Here is a 20,488-nt window from a genome sequence, read left to right as displayed (position 1 = left end):
AAGAGTTTGGCCATTCTCTGATCTTGGGTGGAGCCTATTTTGACGTCAGAGTCGTCATTGCGCCGCCCAAAAAGCCTGAATCCAAGCGGAATCCGGTGATCAGCCAGCTAGTCCGCGCCATATTGATGCTGTCCGCCAGCTGGTCAACAGCTTCGTGGTCGTGCTCAATGTAATCTGCAGAAATAATCGGTCACTAAATCTAGTTCAGCCGTGATGTCGCATGTCTCGCGTCGCCGAGTGTCGTCGAACTATGAACTCGCTGGCGGCGGCTCGCGTCGTTACGCCCCGCTCCGTCGGACTCTAAACCAGGCTTTGCGTTACCCTAGCGTCCGCACCTCCCGCAACAGTGTCGGCACGTAGGGTTGCCACCAGGCCGGTATTATAGCGGCACGGCCGGTTATTTGCGCGCTCTGCCGGTTGCCGGTAGGGAGGTGATACCGGCCGCCTTTTGCCGGTATCTGTGGCTCAAGACCTTTCATAAGGGCTTTTACGGGGTTTTCCCTTCAACATTTCACTACAGCTTGAATAGATCTGGAGCACAGACCCAACTCCGCAGTCACCAGTCGTGTTCTTAGTTCGGTCTTGTGTTCGGTGGAGACAAGAGCAGTGGTTGTGCGAGGCTGTTGGTGGTTGTGTCGAGCCAGCTAGAACGTTCCTCACCCACTTTCCCTTTCCCACGAGCCTTTCCTCCTTCCCCTATATACCACCCCCTCTCCCTCAGCCGGTATTTTTCACTCCGAAAGGTGGCAACCCTACCGGCACGTGTGCGAGCTCTATATACGCGCGAATGCTCTGCAGCACGCCGTTTACACTGACTCCGCGCTGTTGGACGCGGCATCGACGACGTTACACGAAACGCACTGCGCAGACGCTATGGAGTTTCGGCAGGTCGCGAGCTCTACGACAACCGGATACAAAGATCCACAACATAATGCCAGCCAGTTCAAGGGAACTTCCAACCTGCTGACGCTATACGCTTCACCGAGGACCAGAAGTAACCAAAGTGCGTTAAAGTAGACGCACAGTAGAGTAAGTAAACATGCAGTAAACGCACGAGTCGTGTCACTTGTTGATTATAACGACGATGCCCAACACCAATGATGAGGACCGTGCCCAGAAGAAGGTATATATCTGCTCGAAATATCGGTGGCTCTCGTCCTGAGGCACTTCCCGACAAATTTGCTTACCGATTCGCTGGAACTTATCTGTGCTAACCCACATATACAACCTCTCCCTCTCAACTGGTGTCTACCCGCAAAAAATGAATTTATCCAAAGTCATCATTTTACGTAAATCGGGTAACAACATAATGAGCTTGGGAACTTGGGAAGTGCTAGAAAAAAATAATTCATTCTCGAATGACGAAGTTCTTCTCCATACATAAGGTCATTTCATATTCTACAGTTCGGTTTCCGTAAGAAATACTCAACCGAGGCTGCACTTTTATATATATAAAAATTAATCATTCAAAATCTTAAAAATAAGTTCTATACATTAGGTATCTACATTGATTTTACAAAAGCCTTTGACCTTCTAGTCCATGGCATACTGTTAGAAAAACTCGAACATTGCGGCATACGTGGGGTGGCATTGTCTCTTCTGAGGTCCTACCTGGAAAACAGATACCAATGTGTGTATAATAATAACTGTCATTCTGACATGTTACAGCTAATCGCGGGTGCATACCCCAAGGTAGTAGCTTAGGGCCGCTTTTATTTAACACGTATGTAAATGACATTACCACAGTCACTGAACTCGGGCAATTTTTCATCTACGCCGATGACACAACTTTGTTTTTCTCGGGGAATGTAATTGACCTTATTAGGAAGGCGAACAGAGCTCCGGAAGATTATCGGCACTTGGTGCGCAAAAAATCGTTTAATCATAAATACGGCTAACACAAAGGCGATACTTTACAGGCCGAGAAGCCAGATAAGCCAGAAGAGATAAGCCAGAACACCACTCGCTTAACATTTCCCTGGGAGATGAGGCTATTGAAATAGTCAAAACTGTAAAGATACTGGGAGTGTTTTCTCCGAACACCTCTCCTGGGATGCCCATGTAAGCGATCTAAAGGGAAAGATAAGCAAAGCGATAGGCATATTGAGTAGGCACAGATACTTATTACCTAAGTCTGTTAAGTTATTGATATTTAATTCCCTAATCATGTCTCACTTCAACTATTGTCATCTCGTATGGGGCACGACAACACAACAAAACCTAACTACTCTTCTCCTACAGCAAAAACGTGCAATACGGTATATGGCTTGTGTACCAGCTCTTTCGGATACTGCTGACATCTTCCGTAGCCTCCATATCATGAAAATAGACCATTACTATACGACTATCATCTTCTCAAAGCCTACCTCACTGCAGTTAGACATGATAACCAGTTAATCTTATCGCTGTTAAAACTAAAACAAAATCTTACCCAAAAAAACTCGACAGGCCCGGCTTTTGCAAGTGCCTCGATCGCGTACAACCTATGGTGACCAAACTGTATCGTATCATATCTCGTCGCTTCTTAACAAATATACACTGCATGGGCTAGACATACAGAGCTTCTCATTGAAAGACCTGCGATCTATGTTTATCACCTGACTTCATCTGCTTAGAGTCTATGGTTTCCATTTGGTACTTTGACTCACTTGTTGTTCATGTTGTATATTCTTGGGTTTCTTCTTTTTCTTTTCAATTAATATTTTTTGCTCAAAGTTACATTGCACGAATCATATTGTGTATTGTCATCACGTGTGTATTGCGTGTATGTACTTTACTGCCGTTGTGCCCAGTATCCTGTTGGGGGTGTGCCCTCGTCAAGCAGCAGTCTTGCTGCTTTTAGGCCATCCCTTGTACATAGCCAGTGTAAGTTACATTCGCATATCTTGAATAAATTCAATTCAATTCAATTCAACTTCTGTCCTCCTATGAGGGATCCTGTATTTTTCTTCCCCACGTAAGGTGGCAGTATTCTACGTAAAAAAAAATTATGGTCGATCCATTGATGGGCCCGACAGAGATGTCTTGGCTCATAAACCCTACGTTTCCGTAAGCCAAGGGCGGCGACAAACGGGGAAACGGGTCGATGGGGAAACGACGTCCAGCGTATAGGAAGCGAAGCAAGCCGCGTAATTGTGTCGAGTACGTACGAACCTATTGAATGCGTGCAGAATTTAGCAGTATTATCGGAATCACAAGGTAAACGTTGCCATATCAAACGTGAATTTTATCTGCGAGATTTTCCTGCGATACCACCAACCCTTTGCTTTCCACCGACACGGATGAAGATATATGTTTACCGCCTATGACGTGTTATATATATATAAATTGGGGGTTTACGTCGTGAGACAACTGAGCATGACGTGTTGAAGTGGCGTTTGTATGCTTTGCGAGCGAAATCAATAAATCGTTACCCATCGTAACGAATGTAGGCATGTATTTCCGAAGACAAACAGTAATCCACACAGTAAACCGCCATCTTCGTGCTGCTCTGCGAACCAATGGTACCGGAAATGGCAAAAACAATCCACTCTCCATTCCATGCTCTGGTCTGTCGAGTTTCGTGATAATAAAGTGACGAACGAACGAACGACAGCACACAAGCAAGTGATGTAGCGGGGAAATATTCACTGTTTATTTGTTTAACAATTACACGTGAAATACGCACATTGTACGCCGAATTTAGATAGCAAGTGATGAATTTAGGAAAACGAGCACGTCAAGCTTAGCGGAATGAAGCAGATAACGAAAGGCAACGTCTTCCACGACCAACGGATGGCAGCTCCCTTGTGGTCACGCTTCCTTGAGCGAGTCCGACCCCCTGTGTTTCCTGCGATTCAGCTTGGTGGCGCCGTCTCGCATCCTCAGCCATCTCTCGCCGACGCTCCTCCGCAAGCGGTCCCACGCATATACCTCTGAACCTGTCGACCACCACAGCTGCACTGCCTCCGCGTGCCACGCCGCTGGCGCCGCGTCGCGTTCTCCTCGCGCCATCTCCTTCCCTCTCCACTAACCGCGCAGGCGCACACCGCGCCGGGGCTACGGACAGGCCACGCCGCGATTCTTTCGCAGCGAGGTCTCCAATGTTAACGCGTTAGGAAAGAAAGCTATGACGCTTTTCGCATCTTCCCCTGGAATATTCTGGGGAATGTCCCTTGTGTGAACACACAGAAAGCGAAAACTGATGTTGCTTACGCTCATAAATCTGGAACGACGCAACCGGTGAACCCCATTCCTTTTGTATTGATGTCAATTAAGGGAATGACATCTTTCCTCCCTCGAGAAGATACCTTTGTACTAGGTGTCCCCATGACTTGACATACACTTTCGGTGAGCGAGCGTTGCTGTGCAGACATAATAATCAGCAGGATCGCTGATAGTGCTCCGATACCAACTCGATACCAACAAGCCGCGATCCAGGACAGTACGACCGGCCCGCACGAGACGATATGTGTGTCGTGCCTCTCAACGCCGCCAAAGCTCAGTGCATTCAGGGTATTCTTCGTTGTATCACCGGCAGTGGCGTCGGAACTATTTTTCCAGTGGGGGAGCGAAAAAAAGTGCTACCATAAACATCATCATCATCATCATCATCATAACTTATTTTCCTTGAGGGCTCATGCTGGCGTTATACAGGGTTGCTACACAAACTGTAAACGTGCTCCAGGCAAACGACATCTGCATATTTGTACAGTAGATCTAAAATAGCATTGCAGAAGTATTGTAATGAAATAGCGCTTGGTGATGGGCTAGTTTGTTATGAGTTCAGTGCGTCCGGCTTTTTTATTTCTGCGCAGTGCCTAGACCTCTATGACAAGTAATGTGTAAGGAACTTCGGGGACTTGTCCCCGGCAACCGTCGTCGCGGCATGTACGCGTGCCGCGACTGGAAGCGAATATCGTCCGATCCGCAAGCCTTCTGCGGAGAAACCACAATTTCCTGGGGCGGTCTGGAGCTCAGCAAGAATGTGTCCCTTTGACACCCAGCTCTTTGACTGGGTGTCACGCTGTGGTTATCAGTCCAGGGCGACTCAATAGGAAAAGCCGGGTAAATGACAACAGCGGGTAGTTTTGGACGTCAGTACGGTGGAAAGTGAGGAGCCAGCAATCCGGTTAATAGCTAGAATATTTTACTATGACAAGTGAACATATACATAATATGAAGACAACAAACAAGCTGCGATACATATCTCTTACCAGAGGTGTGGGCTTCTCCGATGTCTATGGCGTTTGATAATCATGTAACGCTGCTACAGGCGACAACTTGATGGGGCTCCCTCGACGTTGCCGTTGGAATCCGACACGTGAACACAACACCGGTGCGACGTTTCGTCTCAGTCAATCGCACTTATTGTCATACTACAGGTCTCACACGCCAGCTCAGAGTGGGCACCCTGGCCACAACCGACTGAAATCTGTGGCTGCACCTGGCAAACCGCCCCTATAGCAACCTTCAACCGGGCGGTATCTTTGTATCCTTATTTCCCCCAGATGCCTTGTGTCTTGCGTGCCTTTCGCGATTCCCGTTTGCGCCTCTATCCCCCCACCCCCACCCCGTGGATTGAGTCTGGTAATGCTCGCGCCTCCCGCTACACGCTTTCGGACTGATTTATTGCACTTCGAAACCTCGACAGTGCACTTCGTACCACAAACCTTGCCATGGTCAACTCCAGAACCCTGTGAACCTGACACCTTTTGTATGTAGCTCTTCTCAAACGGTCTCCGCACAGTGACAGTGGTAGGCTCTCTGTTTATTGCTCTCTAAATTTATGGCCGCCGAAAGAACACATGCACGGGTCTTTCCGTTACACCGTAGAAGAATACGACGCTGGGCTGACACTGGGGGAGCCGTGCTCCCCCATTCGTAAATGTGGGGGAGCCGTAGCTCCCCCTGCTCCCCCTGTTCCGGCGCCCCTGATCACCGGCATGGCTGCCCGTATATGACACTTTCCACAGCGTTGTGTGTCCATCCGTTGACCAAGTGTCGGCACTACAAAGAATGGGGTCACGGCAAATATCCTTTCCCGGCCACTTCTGGAATCCACGCGAACCATCAACGTGAGGGCATCTGAACCAATATTGACACTGACGCGTGTGTCTACAGTTTCCTCTTGTGCAGCGGAGAGCTCACCAGACGAAGGGCACGGTAAGCACGGCATTAGTTATTCAAATTGAAGCGGTATGCTGCTTAACAGGGGGTTTGCTTTCACGAACGAAACGTTGAGGGGAGATTCCACAGTGATATGTCCTCGGTAGCTTCAGCAGCTGAGGACGAGCTACTCCTCGACGTTCCTGAAAGTGCGTTCTGACTTCAAAACGATATATGGGACTATGGAGAATACAGTGAACTCTCGTTATTATGACCATGGTCGTTCCCGAAAATTTTGGTCATAATGCGGAAATGTCATATTAACGGGTAGGGATTTGCAGAGGTTCCACTGCATTGTTTCCCAGGAGTATGGTCGTAAAGCTCGTATGTCAGATTATCGGGGGTCATATTAACGAGGGTTCACTGTTATATGTATTGGACATGTGTCACTTTTCGTGTGGGAAGTGGGTAGCATAAAAATACCCTTTGCGCCACTGCTGCCTTGGTGTCCCTAACGCCTGAAGCAGGGTTGCGGAGTTGCAATATGACTCCGGAATCATTGCGGACTTGTCAGAGCCCGGAATGGAGTTGGAATGGAATGGCGGGAGGTGTCCCAGGAATGGAATGGGAATGTGTTTTTTTTTTTTTGTGCATAGGAATGGGGCGATCTGGGTGCCCCGGTGGTTTTGGTTTCAACTCGCTGGTTTCTGCACTCTAGCCCTTTGCATATACGCACCGCGTCTGCACACGCTCAGGAGCGAAATAACATTGTCTTTGTGCTTTTTCCGTGCTGGGTAATGTCAATCTTCTCTATCACTGCTCGGCTGTAGCAAGTGCTTACCAACCGCTTTTCTTTTATGACGGAATTAAAAGAATGGGGTGGCCCAAGGCATAACAAAATATATACACGTACGTTCAAAGCCATTAATGCGAAACGAGTAGAAGGAGATGTATTAGCTAACCAAGTGCATACTTAACCGAATAACAAAAACTTACCTATACCAAGCCCTCTGGTTCGTGTAACCGGTTGAAGTAGGTGTACGCGGTGGCGCAATCGCAACTGTGGGTTAGCCAAAAACGGTGTACGCTCTCGTCCGAGAAGAAGGAACAGTCCTTTCTCAAGAGCCAGGATTATAAACGTGGGCAAACCAGCCATTGGAAACGGGTTTTTCGCTTATTTTTGTTCAGTCCATTGATTCCAATGGCGCGTATATTCAAACCTAACCACAGTTCGACAGGCTGACGTCACAACGTTCCGGAACGATTTCCAGGTCCACCGTCCCCAAAGGCAAGAACAGAGACAATCACAATGTTGCTCGCTCTGTCTCTGGTGATCGTCACGTGGACAGGATGCAGAGCTGACGGTACCCCCGAAGGTTATACGTCTTACGCCAATGACACGACCAGCATGATGAAGCGGGTTCTACATTACGCCCTGCCTACGGTACAGAAGTCCTTATCGCATCCCAACGTGTCCGATGAGTGTGCCCAGAGCTTATTTCACATTATGAGGGCACTGCTCAGCTTGGACATGTCTGCGTTACGATGTGAGTACGCATTCTTTTTCGAGCCATTTCGAATCAGTGCCTGCACTATCCTGCATTGTGGCCAGTGTACTTCAGCTACGGTCTGGTTGTGTTGTCGCCTTACATATAGAACTACCTCATTGTTGCACTATGGCCCTATTCTTCAACGATTCTCGACTTCACTCATGCGTGCGAAGGGAGGATCCACTGCAGGAACCTTTCGACTTCAATGCTTCCTCCACTGAGGAGCTCCTTAAGTGATCTGGGCACAACTAGGAGGGCAGGACAAACACACTGTCCTCAAGCAATCGTCCTTCACCCCGGCTCTATAGTCTCGTCCTTGAGCATCTCTGATAGTCCATCAAAAATGTCGGACGTTTTCTTGTACAACACAATTGTGGCGTACAAAATTAGCATCTCGGGTTCTTCTCTTAAAAAAGTGTTCTACGCCGTCTCTGAACATACGAACATTTCTTTGCCGTCGTAGAACTGTTCGTCGACTTTAGAATGGTAGGAGATCCAGTGAAGCGGTACGGAAATATTAAGGGAACAGCCTCAGCGCGAGAATTGCCGATATTTCAAACAAGGACTCTTCTTCTTCTGGGCCAGGAGAAAAACTGTTCAAGAACTGAAGAAGCGATTATTCTTCTCCTGTACTCAGAAGAACAGTCTCTGTTCTAAATATCGGCTCTCGTCCTTTGGCTCATCCTTTGGTTCGTCGTCTTGTAAGGCAAAGTCGACGTACTCCGCGAATCAGTTTTTTGTCACCAGTAAAAAGCTGACCAGACCTAACCTAACGAAACTAAATCAAGCTCGACTCGAGGAACGCTCAGGAAACCATCGGTGCTACCTCGAGGTATTCGAGGAAAACGTAGAAGGCCTGAAGGAACAGATGAGGAGTTCGCAAGCGAGCTGGTGGGCATTCGATGGAGGCAACATTCCCTTGAGTTTGAGGAAAGAGTCTGTTTTCTATATATTTCCTCAAACTCAATGAAATGGTGCCTTCATCGTTGAAGGCCTACTCCGTTCCAGGAGAAAAAAATAGCAGGAGCACGTTCCAGGGCCGTTTCGACTCGAGATGGGTTTATGAACAGGTGCCGAGGAGCAGCTTGAGTTGAGGGCCGAGTTGAGGATCGTTTGAGAATACTGCCGTTTGTGCTCCCACTTGTTTTACGAGACAGGAAGAATTTTGATTTGCCGTCTGCATATAGTGTTGGATTCCAGTGGGAAGTTCCCGTCAGGACTCCTTGAAGGTTCGACGGCCGCCCTTGGCGCGTATGACGAATGTCTTTCAACTGTCCTGCGGACCAGTGAAGGCCAGCCACTCTACAGGGGCAAGTACTGCAACATGTACATAAAACCGATACGGTCTGCCGTAATGGACAGACTCCTCGGACAACTGACACGTCATGCTGCTGTCAAGGTACAGTCATGTCTATGGATATGGTCGAATGTTGCTTCCCCCCGATCGCCTACCTAGCGATGGCAATGAGGTTTTCTTGAAAAATGTGTAGGTTTCATTTCATACTTCAGGAGAGAACCATGATTTTACGGCTTACCATCAAGTCGCCAGCGGCCATGTTTGAGCCCTCAGGTTTGGTGACGCAAAGATGTAATCTCAAGAAAACGTCATGGTGTAGTCATACCAGTATGTTTCACATTGACAAATATGCCCAATGCATGGCACGCGGTACCGCCAGCTCATCCAACCCATGGTCATTTGATTTATTTCCTTCACGCGAGGGTTCTCTAACGCGCTTTGAAATCCTTGGAGACGGCACACTGTGCTCTATTCGTATCATTTCGTATAGCACTTTTGCTGGGTGATGCGATAGATAGATGGATTGATTGATTTGTCGTTTAATGGTAAAAACCATCGGTTCTTTTAGCATGATGACCTTCGCTTCAATCTGGTGTCGCCCCTATTCTGGTGCACTGCATAGCCGCAGTTGCTGTCACGAGCCGTTGTTGTCTCTATTGAGTTGCTATGGGCATTAAAATACAAGTCATCATCAGAATTTCCTAGCCGCGTTCCGTCAGTTTTCTACGACATAAATGCCTCTAGTGTTCATGAAAAAATCTGTAACTTTACACTGTTGGTCCGATTTAGACTGTCGGTTCTGGTTGTTATTCATAAATTCATAAATCTGTGCACATGTAACCACGTACTGTGTTGCAGAATCGCTTCAACGTTACGAGTATCTACGAGGCTCTGAAGAAAGGTCGAATACACGGCTTGAGGTTCGGACTCTGTGCGCCGTCTACTTGTACTTCCAAGGAACTGGAGCTGATCCTCTCACCTCGTAAGTTTGACACGCCATGTTTTTCACCGGGGCACTGGCAAGACATTATGAAGATGTTCACTAGCCTCAGTACTAACATAATGCCTGGTTACCACCACTATTACTGTTACCACCACTTCCAGCACCACTACTACACTGCTCTACCACGACTACCACCACTTTACTTTCACAAACATTGCTTCCAGCACCGTGTGTCGGAGATTGCCGGCGCACGTCAAAAGAACCCCTGGTGGTCGAAATTATCCGCAGTTCTACCCTGCGGCACGCGCAACATGTCGCCACACTGCCCAGACAAACTTTACGGTGTAACGTCACAGGACCATTACCACTTACTGCCACCACTCTACTGCTGCACTTTTGAAAATGGTGGTGGTGGTGGTGGTGAACCAGCTTGCCGTTGTTGGCCTCACGAATGTGGGCTGCGTCACGACTGTAGCCAGGATGCGATGAGATGATGTGATAACAGATGAAGGAATGAAGTTACGATCTTAGGCAGACACTGCCTTAGCTCCTAGCCAACCATCATCCCGAATGACAACGTTCTCGCCCCTGATTTGTTGAAAACGGAAGGAGGAGCCTATTTTGTGCCGTGCATAATGGACACAAAATAGGCTCCTCCTCCCGTTTTCAGCAAATCAGGGGCGAGAACGTTGTCATTCGGGATGATGGTTGGCTAGGAGCGTATATGTGGTGAAGTTCATTTCTAGGAGTGTGCTTGCGATGGCGGTCCGCAGCGTGAACTGACTGCACACACTCTCCAAGCTCTACTATAGCTCTACCCAAAAGAGGCAGTGTATCACGGCCTGTTTGCGAGAACCTTGAGATTCCTTAATGGATAGAGTTCCCAGTAGTAGTGGATCGCGCATGCGCTACAGTCTTCAGCGCTACTCGTGCGTAGAGCACTGCCGAAGATATTGGGGACACCACTATAGGAATGCTCTGAATGTTCGTGCAAGCGAACTCACATGAATCAGCCAGGCCAGGGGAGTCCAGGCTAGCTACGCAATGACGAATAGCAGCAAGAAGACAAGGACAGGGTAGACGTAGACAGGACGACTGCAGACTCTCAACTGACGTTTAAGGATTTAAGGATTGTTCCTATTGAGCTACGCAACATCTTCACTGGTGACCGGTGAAGCGTGGCGACACTTCTGTGAACGGTACACTTGATACATGGCGCGCGCTGCATTCGTTCAATACTTCAATCGTTCAGCGTTCCCTCGATTTGTGTGGCAGAAAAATAATATACGCATGCAGATATCCTAAAGTTCTATACCACTAACCTGGAAATACAAATCCTGTCCGAGGACTGGAAGCACTGCGGGAAGTGCTCCCGGTTCAGTGAATCTCGGCGTCCACTGGGATGTCGGCGTGCTGGGTTTTCCCTGCGAAGTCGTCCCAGGACGCGCGGCTCCGTTATCAAGAGAGACGAGAAAAGACGCTAGTTGAACTTGCACTCACTACTTCACGCGTCCTTTTTCAGTGACAGAGCTGGTAAGTGCCACCGTACTCATCACAAGCTGCAGGACAGAGGAGCCGATCACGCTGAACCCAGCCCATGTTGTTTACATGTAGGTGGATTACGATTACAAGTGGATTGGGTTACAAAGCTACAAATCCGTTATTCATTTGCAATTGGTCACTCGTACCCTGCAGCTTCATCTTCACTGTACTGCTGCTCATGTTGGCTATGGGAACAAGCGTGGATGTACTCATCCGTTACAAGTCGAAATCGAAGCCAGGACTGGACGCTTGTAGGGAGTGTAAGTTTTTCCTTTTCTGTTTCCCTCCTCCTCCTTTCGTCACCGCCAACGTCATCGTCACTTGTCAATGCACTTGCATCGATGCAGAGTCTGATGTTCCACGTGACATAAAGCGGGACGTTCATGCGGAGTGGGACTCCGCAACAAAATCACCACAGAGGTTGTGGCAACCTTTGGGATGTCGGGAACATGTGTACGATATATCTCGTTCAAAAACTGCGCAGATTTTATGCAAAGGAACTTATCACGTGGGGAGCGGTTCACCTCTGCCAAGCGAGAGGGCGCTGAAAGCCAGTGGCGTAGCCAGACTTCTAAGGTAGGGGGGGCTCGATACGAAAACTCGCCCCCCCCCCCCCCCCCCGCTGATCCTGTGTCGACAACACACACATACTTGTGCACACTGCAAACTGAGGATTAAAAAAAGAAACGAAAATAGTTGATTTCGTCGTTCACATCTAATGTACATGTATAGGCTGTCATGATCAATGAGGTGGTGTCACGAGATTGGGAGTATTTTGAAAAGCTCATGCTTTGAAAACCATTCAAGAGTGCTTCTTAGATAGACGCCATGAACTGCAAGAACTGTCGCGATCGTCACACTGCCCCCCCCCCCCTCCACATATATTATGTTCTCGGATATGCACGATCTGTGTGGGTAGGTCCGTGGCAGGTAGGGGGTCTCGAGCCCCCCCCCCTAGCCCCCCCCGTGGCTACGCCACTGCTGAAAGCAACACACTGCTAGGGAGCCTCCATGTTCGTTCCCCTTTCCCCTTCTGAAAAGCGGAGAAGCCGCAGCAACCCATGGAGGCTCCCTACACACTGGGGGGGGGGGGGGGGGGCACCACTGCAATTGGTTCCGATAAGCACGATAACTTTATCAACGATACACTAAAACTCGCTATTAAGATAAACTGAAGTATACAACGTATTGCAAAAATTGACGAAGCAATAACCGTCCCCATGAGTCGCGCCACCGCTATAGCTTCCAAATACGGCGCTGGCAAGGGGTGCCTAATGACATGGTCGTTATAATCTATTAGGTCGTGGTGTATGCCACGCGATGCTGATGTGTTCGACCAATATGTAACACGTTGAGCATCGTCCCATGTTTTTTTTTCTTTTCTTTTTTTCTTAATACAGCGCTGCTATTCAAGGTTCCGCTCTGCTTCTCGGCAATATCTAACACGGAGAGCCTCCTGAAGGCAGTGGACGACGACAGAAAGCAGTTGAAATGCATCAACGGCCTCCGCTTCTTCTCTGCGGCCTGGGTTATCCTCGGTCACACATACAGCGTCTTAGATCCCCACATTCTGGGTAAATTCAGTCCACTAGTAAATGTAACAGCTATTATGTTATGAATGACTGAATCGGCTACGCAGAACAGCGGTTGATGGAACGGCACCATCACTCTAAAAAAAAGGGGGCGTGAAAAGGTGGTAACTTACCTAAGTCAACATAGTATTCAATAGAGGGTGTAAAACAGTGGTAACCTCACCTGTTACCGCCTCTTTGCAAGTGCTGTACAAAATGTGTGTAAGAGCCGTTATTACGGACACAGAAGCAATGCACTTTCAAGGAGTGTTGCTTTCCCCAACATTGACGGTACAATGGACATTGAGCACATTGTGTACAACGAAGAGAACTGCAATTGAAACTTGTTTTGGGATTTGCGCTAATCTGTTGCGCCAACTGCAACCAGGTAGCATGTAGAACTTTACAACCTTTTAGGCGCAACATATGCGACATCTATTACCTTAACTACTCCACCTTTTTTTTTTTTTTCTAAGAGTGCGCAACGGTGGATGTCGGACTAACTGCATACCATTTTCAGTCAAGAGAGATACTACTGCCATACATGATGCTACACTCTGAAAACAGAACTTCACCACACAAAACGCTCCTAGCCACCCATCAACTCGAATGACATCTTTCTCCGTCCTCACATGTTGCATCTGAAAGCGTACGCTTTCTTCGCTGACCACAGAAAAGGCTCGCTCTCTCCTCTGTTCAGAAGTGATTGCAACTGTGGTTACAATCCAGGCCATCAACTGTGGTTGCTGGCCTTGAGCGCGTTATGTGGTGAAGTATAATTTTATACCTCTATCACACGAGCAGTCTTCAATGATGATTGATTTTCTTTTATATTTCGTGTTAGCGACACGAAGCAACTGTGGCTATATGAGCGGCGTGCAGACGTGGACAGATGGAGAGAGGACAGCAGGAAGGAGTGGGGGACGCGGGTGGCATGGTATGCGTCCTGGGCCGACTTCAGGGGGAAATGTGCCGACATTCGTCTGTAAAGTCTGCCAGGAAAACCCCCAGACAGCACAACCGGTGAGGGGATTCGAACCCGAGTCACCTCCCAGTCTCGGCGTGGAAAGTGACGACCCACGGGAGCTTGTAAACGATGATTGAAACCAATGGCCATTGAACATGCGAGCGCCACCGAGCGTATAATATATCAACCTGTCAGGGTGCATTGGATCCAATGTTCTTTGAGAAGTTGATACGCTATGCGCTAGGTGGCGCTACGCGCATATTCGATGCCCATTCGCTTCAATCATCATTGAAGACTGCCGGCGTGGCAGGGGCATTAGAATGCAAAGGGGATGTTGAAAAATGGATCGTGAGCGGGGGGGATAGGTCGTGACTGAAAGGCATCCTAAACGGAACGGGGTGCAACTTTTTCCTTTTCCTTGCAGGAAGAGCGCTCGGGATATTTGAAATGACCCACCAACTGTTATTCTGCATAATTGCTAACGCTTATCCTAGTGTGGAAACCTTCTTCGTCATAAGGTGGGTCTCCGCCGTGTATTAAAGGACATGTTGAGAACCCGTTCTTCCATGTCGCTCTAGCGGGTTCCTGCTCGTATACCAGCTCTATCCAAAGTTCAAGGACACCAAGAAGAAAATTCGCTTGCTGCTGGTTGCTGAAATAAGACGTTACGTAAGGTGAGGAAAATAACTTATCTTCGCTGCTTTTTGGGGAAGGCGAGCTCGTGAAGGCGACACTGCGATAAACTGTCATGTCTGTGATGTCGACCATTCATGGTCAATGAATTATCAGAACGGAATTAAATATATTAATGTAATTAACTTAGCCCGGCGCCTAGCCGTCACATCAAAACGTTATATGGAATCTGCTAAGTGTCAACCACATAAGCCATCGGAAAAGCGTAAATTCTCCATAAAAAGAAAGAAAGAAGAAATGTCTTTCGAGGCGATGGACGGCATGAGTACAAAGGTGGCCTTTACCATACGAATAGACAATCGAATGGAACATTGGTGGTGGTGGTGGTGGTGGTGATAGGGCTTGCCGTTGTCGGCCTCACGTATGTGGGCAACATCACGACTCACGCCCTGGGGGAATGTGCGTCCTGGGCCGACTTCTAAGGGAACTGTGCCGACATATGTCTGAAAGCGTCTGAGGAAAACCCAGGAAAAACCCCAGACAGCACAGCCGGCACCGGGATTCGAACCCGGGTACCTCCCAGGCTCGACGTGACATGGCCAGCACGCTAACCATTGAATAACCATAAAACATCCATGGTGTTCGTAGGATAACGACGCCAATGATGTTACTTCTCGGCCTCATATTCTTGTACCCCCTGGTGGTCCACGGGCCTGCAGCCGACGAATGGCTCCCCATTAAAATTGGAAACTGTTATCGCAACTGGATGGCAATGCCTCTGCACTACAACAACTGGCTCACCCATGCCGACATTGTAAGAGTCAGCACCGAGGTTATTCCATAAAGTATGTCTGACGCTTTTCCTTTGACCACTTCCAGTGCTCCGGTCACCTGTGGTACCTGGCATGCGACATGCAGATCTTTACTGTGGTACTTGTGCTCTGCATGATATTGGCGCAGTATGTACTTTTGAAAACGGTAGATCGTGTAGATTTTGAGCTTCAACTGGCAGCATTTAGTGGACACTGTGGCGTGACTCTGTAGAGGATGAAGGGAGAGGAGGAAGATAAATGGGGGGGGGAGTCACGTGACATCACCGCTAGTTTGGTTCCAGACTGGATGTGACACCCGACTGCGTAACCGTTTGAAGAGTACTTTCAGGATTCCTGAATAGGCAAAGCGTCCGCGTAAAGCGACCTCCAAAGTGACGCGTTCGAAACCTTCCCAATGGTCGTGACCCTTCCTCCGGCCCTTTCTCTGAAGAAGCTATATGTATATATATATAGAATCTAGTCTGCCAACAACGTACGCCGTTAGAGATAAGGAGACGCAATAGTGCGTCAGGGGAAATACTGCAGCGCCACCACGCAGCGTATAGTGTCATGTGGCCAGTCTTAACAGCCAATACGGAACCGGAGTGAGTATGGTGGATTACATTATCTGGCGGAGGAGCGCGCGTGACCTCTCTGTGTCCAGTCATCCTATCTGCGGCGCAGTAATATTTTGAGAGCTAACGGAATGGATTTATTTTCCGAACACGACTATAGGACTTGTCTCCTATCCACATGCGAATTGGCGAACGCTTTTCCTTTCTTCCTCCATGAATGGAATACGGACCGCTCAATGGTCTCCGTAACATTTACTCACCCGAACAGGGGGGCGCTGTGGTTCGGCTAACTGTTCCTTTTTTTTTTTTTTTTACTTGTTGTTGCTTTTACTTCGACACTTAGGAGTCCGCGGGCGGGGACGTGCATCATGGTCCTCGTCGCACTCCTCTGCAATGGTGCTATCGCATACCTCACATACGTCATGCAGATTGGACCATCTCGTGTCAGCTCTGGTGGTGACGTCAAGTAAGATAGCGGTATTAAGGAGCCTATTGTGAACAAACAATCACTCAATTATTTCGTAGCAAGATGATGAAGGCCCTGGACTTGATCCATCAGAGGCCGTTCCCGCACGTGGCGTCTTATATCATGGGAGCACTCACTGGATTCGCCATCTTGAAACGTGGCCAGGCACAGATATCGAAAGTATAGCCGTTATTTTCTTACGAACCTTCCGAAAATATTTGGAAACGCCTCCGGTGCCATAACGCGGATACGCCTTATTAACTTTGCAGGTAACATGCGTGGTCTTGTGGCTCTCTGCAACGGTCTGCTGCCTTTACGGTGTGTTCGGTGCTTTCAAATGGCAGATGGGAAATCCACCCGTTGGAGCCGATGTGATCTTCTATAACGGTATCCACAGAAGTGCATTTGCCTTCGGAATATGCTGGGTTATCTACGCATGTATTACCGGACACGCCCGTGAGTTTAGCTCTTTCACGTTATGCAGCAGGATTTACGGGGCGCTACCCAAAATAATGTAAACCCGTACCAACATAGCATGTTTTGCAAACGACGACCCGTATTCAAAACAATCATGATGGCGGTGTTGCAAACGCCACTCCCCAGAGGGGGTCGTGACGCATAACACTCAAGCGCACACTCTTAAAAATGAACTTCACCTCATAGCACGCTCGTAGCCAACCATAATCTCGAATGATATCGTTATCTGACCTGATTGGTTGAAAACGGGAGGCGTACCCTCCCGTTTTCAACAAATCAGGGCAGATAACGATATCATCCGAGATTATGGTTGGCTAGGAGCGTGCTATGCGGTGAAGTTCATTTTTCAGAATGCAGTAGTTGTTCTGCAATAACAACCGCGTCAGTGTTGTACGTCACGGCGCCCTCTGGGAAGCAGCGCATCAACAGCCCTTCGCAAAAGCGCAATTTTGATTATTTCGGATACGGGATAATGTGTTGCATTATAACTTGAGTGGGTGAGTCTCCTTCACAGCTTGATATGTAGACCGGACTGCGTTCCATCTGCATTGAGTACTATATTGCCGAGCATGGCATGCTGGCGCGGGTGTACTTTTTATAGGGCAACGCACAGTAGCTATAAACGAGCTATCCTTCCAGGACTCGTGAACCGTCTGCTTTCATGGAACGCTTTGCTCCTGTTGGGCCGTCTCACCTTTTCCGTCTACCTCGTTCACTTTTTCGTCATTGTGACATCAGTAGCCATGACACGGGAACGCATCTACATTTCCCACTGGTTCCTGGTAAGGACTAGACCCATGTACTAGAACACAGTAGCTGTCGGATGAGCACAGGAGCAAGGGCGAACGCTCCGCAAGTATGTCAGCTGCAAGTCTTCATGCTGACACCCTATGTCAGTGACGATCGTCGGCAAAATATTTCGCGAGAGGTTCTACGCGGAATTACAAGGCGGAGGGGATTTCACTCTCGTATTTCCTTTCCCCCAAATGCGTTACCGGAGGTACGACCCCCCCCCCCTTTTTTTTTTTTTCCTGCGTATTTGCAGAACTTTCTGTGGAGGGAAGTTGGATATACCAACACTCAAGGGAAGGGAACACTGAAGTTACCATTATATTCTGAAGCATTCGAGTCGGCGTTGCCGGAGCTCATGTGCGCTAAATACAAAATGAAAAGAAAACCTACAGGACGGTTAGGATTGTGTGACGCGAATTTCAGCGGTAGCCGTTGTGTGTGGATGTTGACACTTTTATCGCTGATGTATGCCCAACTACTTTAGAGTGACGAGTACTGCCTTGCGATCTGTGAAGTGAGTGGTGATGTGTATAGAGCCGGGATTAGCGAGACGAAAATATTACTAAAATCGGGACAAAACCGGAACAGGAAACGCTGAAGAATTGGGACACTTTCCCCGACAACATACCCATCGCTGAGTGTGTCAAAACTGCTTTTATTAGCTTTGGATTATTATAATTGTTTTGCATCACCGAAACAGAGGGTTTTGTGATACAGACACAGCGATGCCCCGCCTTTCCGTTAACAGGTAGCAGTGTTTAAAAAAAAGGAAAAAAGGAAGAAGAATCCCTTATCCGTATCCCGCACCATCCCGACATTTCTCCAAACAGTGGCGACAACATTGTAGAATATTCCTCTTTCCTATGTACTCCTGTATAGCGCGCGTTGGCGTCAACGCGCGCTATACAGGAGTACATAGGAAAGAGGAATATTCAAGGTTGGTAGTGTAGGCAATGAAGAAGAATGTTCTCCTTTCGGGAAAATGAACGTTCGGGGTCACCAAATTGTGGGAGCTATTCACAGTGACAACCGACAGCAGCTGATTCAGTCGACGAAAGTGTTTATTGCAGCTCAAAGAGTGCGGTACCCGGGTTCGAATCCCGGTGCCGGCTGTGCTGTCTGGGGTTTTTCCTGGGTTTTCCTCAGACGCTTTCAGACATATGTCGGCACAGTTCCCTTAGAAGTCGGCCCAGGACACACATTCCCCCAGGGCGTGAGTCGTGACGTTGCCCACATACGTGAGGCCGACAACGGCAAGCCCTATCACCACCACCACCACCACCACCACCACCAAAGAGTGCATGCGCGGGCAGCAGCACAAAGAACTTCGTCGTCGTCGACGCTATACAGACTATAACGTTTTTGCACCAAAGTCCTGGATGCGCTAATTATGCGAGGAAATTGGTCCGAGCCGAGGTACTAAGCCTGTGTTGCCGACTTTTCGGCAGCCTTCCCAAAAATATCGCAGCTCATATAGCAGCTGTCATAGTAGCTCTGTCGCGTAACCAATGCTGTTTTCTTTCGCGGTCTTCGAAGCCGCTAGATAACTGATCATACCCGTTCTTTCATAGTTTACCTCGCGTAAAATGTACATAATTTCCATGTACAGTGAACCCTCGTTAATATGACCCCCGATAATCTGACATACGCGCTTTATGACCATACTCTTGGGGGACAATGCTGCGGAACCTCTGCAAATCTCCCCCGTTAATATGACAATTCCGCATTATGACAAAAATGTTCGGAAACGACCATGGTCATAATAACGAGGGTTCACTGTATTTTCGTTGTCCCTCTTCTATGGTGCGACACATAGAAATACAGTGAACCCTCGTTATTATGACCATGGTCGTTTCCGAACATTTTTGTCATAATGCGGAATTGTCATATTAACGGGGGAGATTTGCAGAGGTTCCGCAGCATTGTCCCCCAAGAGTATGGTCATAAAGCGCGTATGTCAGATTATCGGGGGTCATATTAACGAGGGTTCACTGTATGTATAATGCATCCCAACTTTTTTGTGTTGTAGAACGGGATCCGTTGTTTCTGACGTCCGCCATCTGACTTCTTGCAGGTGAGAAGCTTTTTCGGCAACATGGTGCTAAGTTACATCTTCGGCTACCTCTTCTACCTCACCTGCGAAAAGCCGTTCGTAAACCTCGAGAATATCGTATTCGGCCGCAGAGACGCGAATAAAGCGCACATCACCAAGACCGCTGGGTGACCCATAAGAAGTGACGATCAGCTATAGAGTGCGTAGTAATGCGCTGTTTATAGATTAACTGGCGACGTCTTCAACTCATAATAAATTATTGATGTTCTAGCTCACTGTGTATAAACTTGAACAACGAAGGAAAAAAAAATATATACGTGCTAGTCGAGTGCTAGTGGGAAACACAATGCAACTGGAGTCTTTGTCTACCCTTTGTCTTACAAAACAACTTGTCTAGATTTATATGTACACATATTGTAGAAGACGATGCTTGCCTTTGCAACCCAGGCTGTCTGACATTTTTAAGGAACTTTTACACTTTTAAAAATGAACTTCACCGCATAGCACGCTCCTAGCCACCCATCATCTCGTTATCTGCCCCGATTTGTTGAAAACGGGAGGCGTACGCCTTTTTTGTGACACACACGCTGTTCGTAATTGTCACAAGAAAGGCGTACACTCTTAAAAATGAACTTCACCGCATAGCACGCTCCTAGCGAACCATCATCTCAAAAGATATTGTTATCTGCACTGATTTGTTGAAAACGGGGGGCGTACGCCTTT

General features: G+C 48.1%; 1 protein-coding gene across 1 annotated transcript; it reads left to right on the top strand.

Moving 5' to 3' along the window:
- The first annotated feature begins 7,477 nt into the window (after positions 1–7,477).
- LOC135369731 (O-acyltransferase like protein-like) lies at positions 7,478–19,989 on the top strand. Its single transcript, XM_064603247.1, has 15 exons — positions 7,478–7,634; positions 8,825–9,036; positions 9,793–9,916; positions 11,400–11,487; positions 11,573–11,839; positions 12,776–12,993; positions 14,382–14,475; positions 14,536–14,631; positions 15,239–15,404; positions 15,470–15,549; positions 16,321–16,443; positions 16,503–16,623; positions 16,713–16,899; positions 17,560–17,702; positions 19,787–19,989. The coding sequence occupies exons 1-15, from the start codon at positions 7,496–7,498 to the stop codon at positions 19,934–19,936; spliced, it is 2,208 nt and encodes a 735-aa protein (XP_064459317.1). The 5' UTR covers positions 7,478–7,495; the 3' UTR covers positions 19,937–19,989.
- Positions 19,990–20,488: the final 499 nt, after the last annotated feature.

The sequence above is a fragment of the Ornithodoros turicata genome, chromosome 10 (assembly GCF_037126465.1).
Source record: "Ornithodoros turicata isolate Travis chromosome 10, ASM3712646v1, whole genome shotgun sequence".
NCBI classification, from domain to species: domain Eukaryota; kingdom Metazoa; phylum Arthropoda; class Arachnida; order Ixodida; family Argasidae; genus Ornithodoros; species Ornithodoros turicata.
This window is presented reverse-complemented; position numbering and strand designations above follow the sequence as displayed.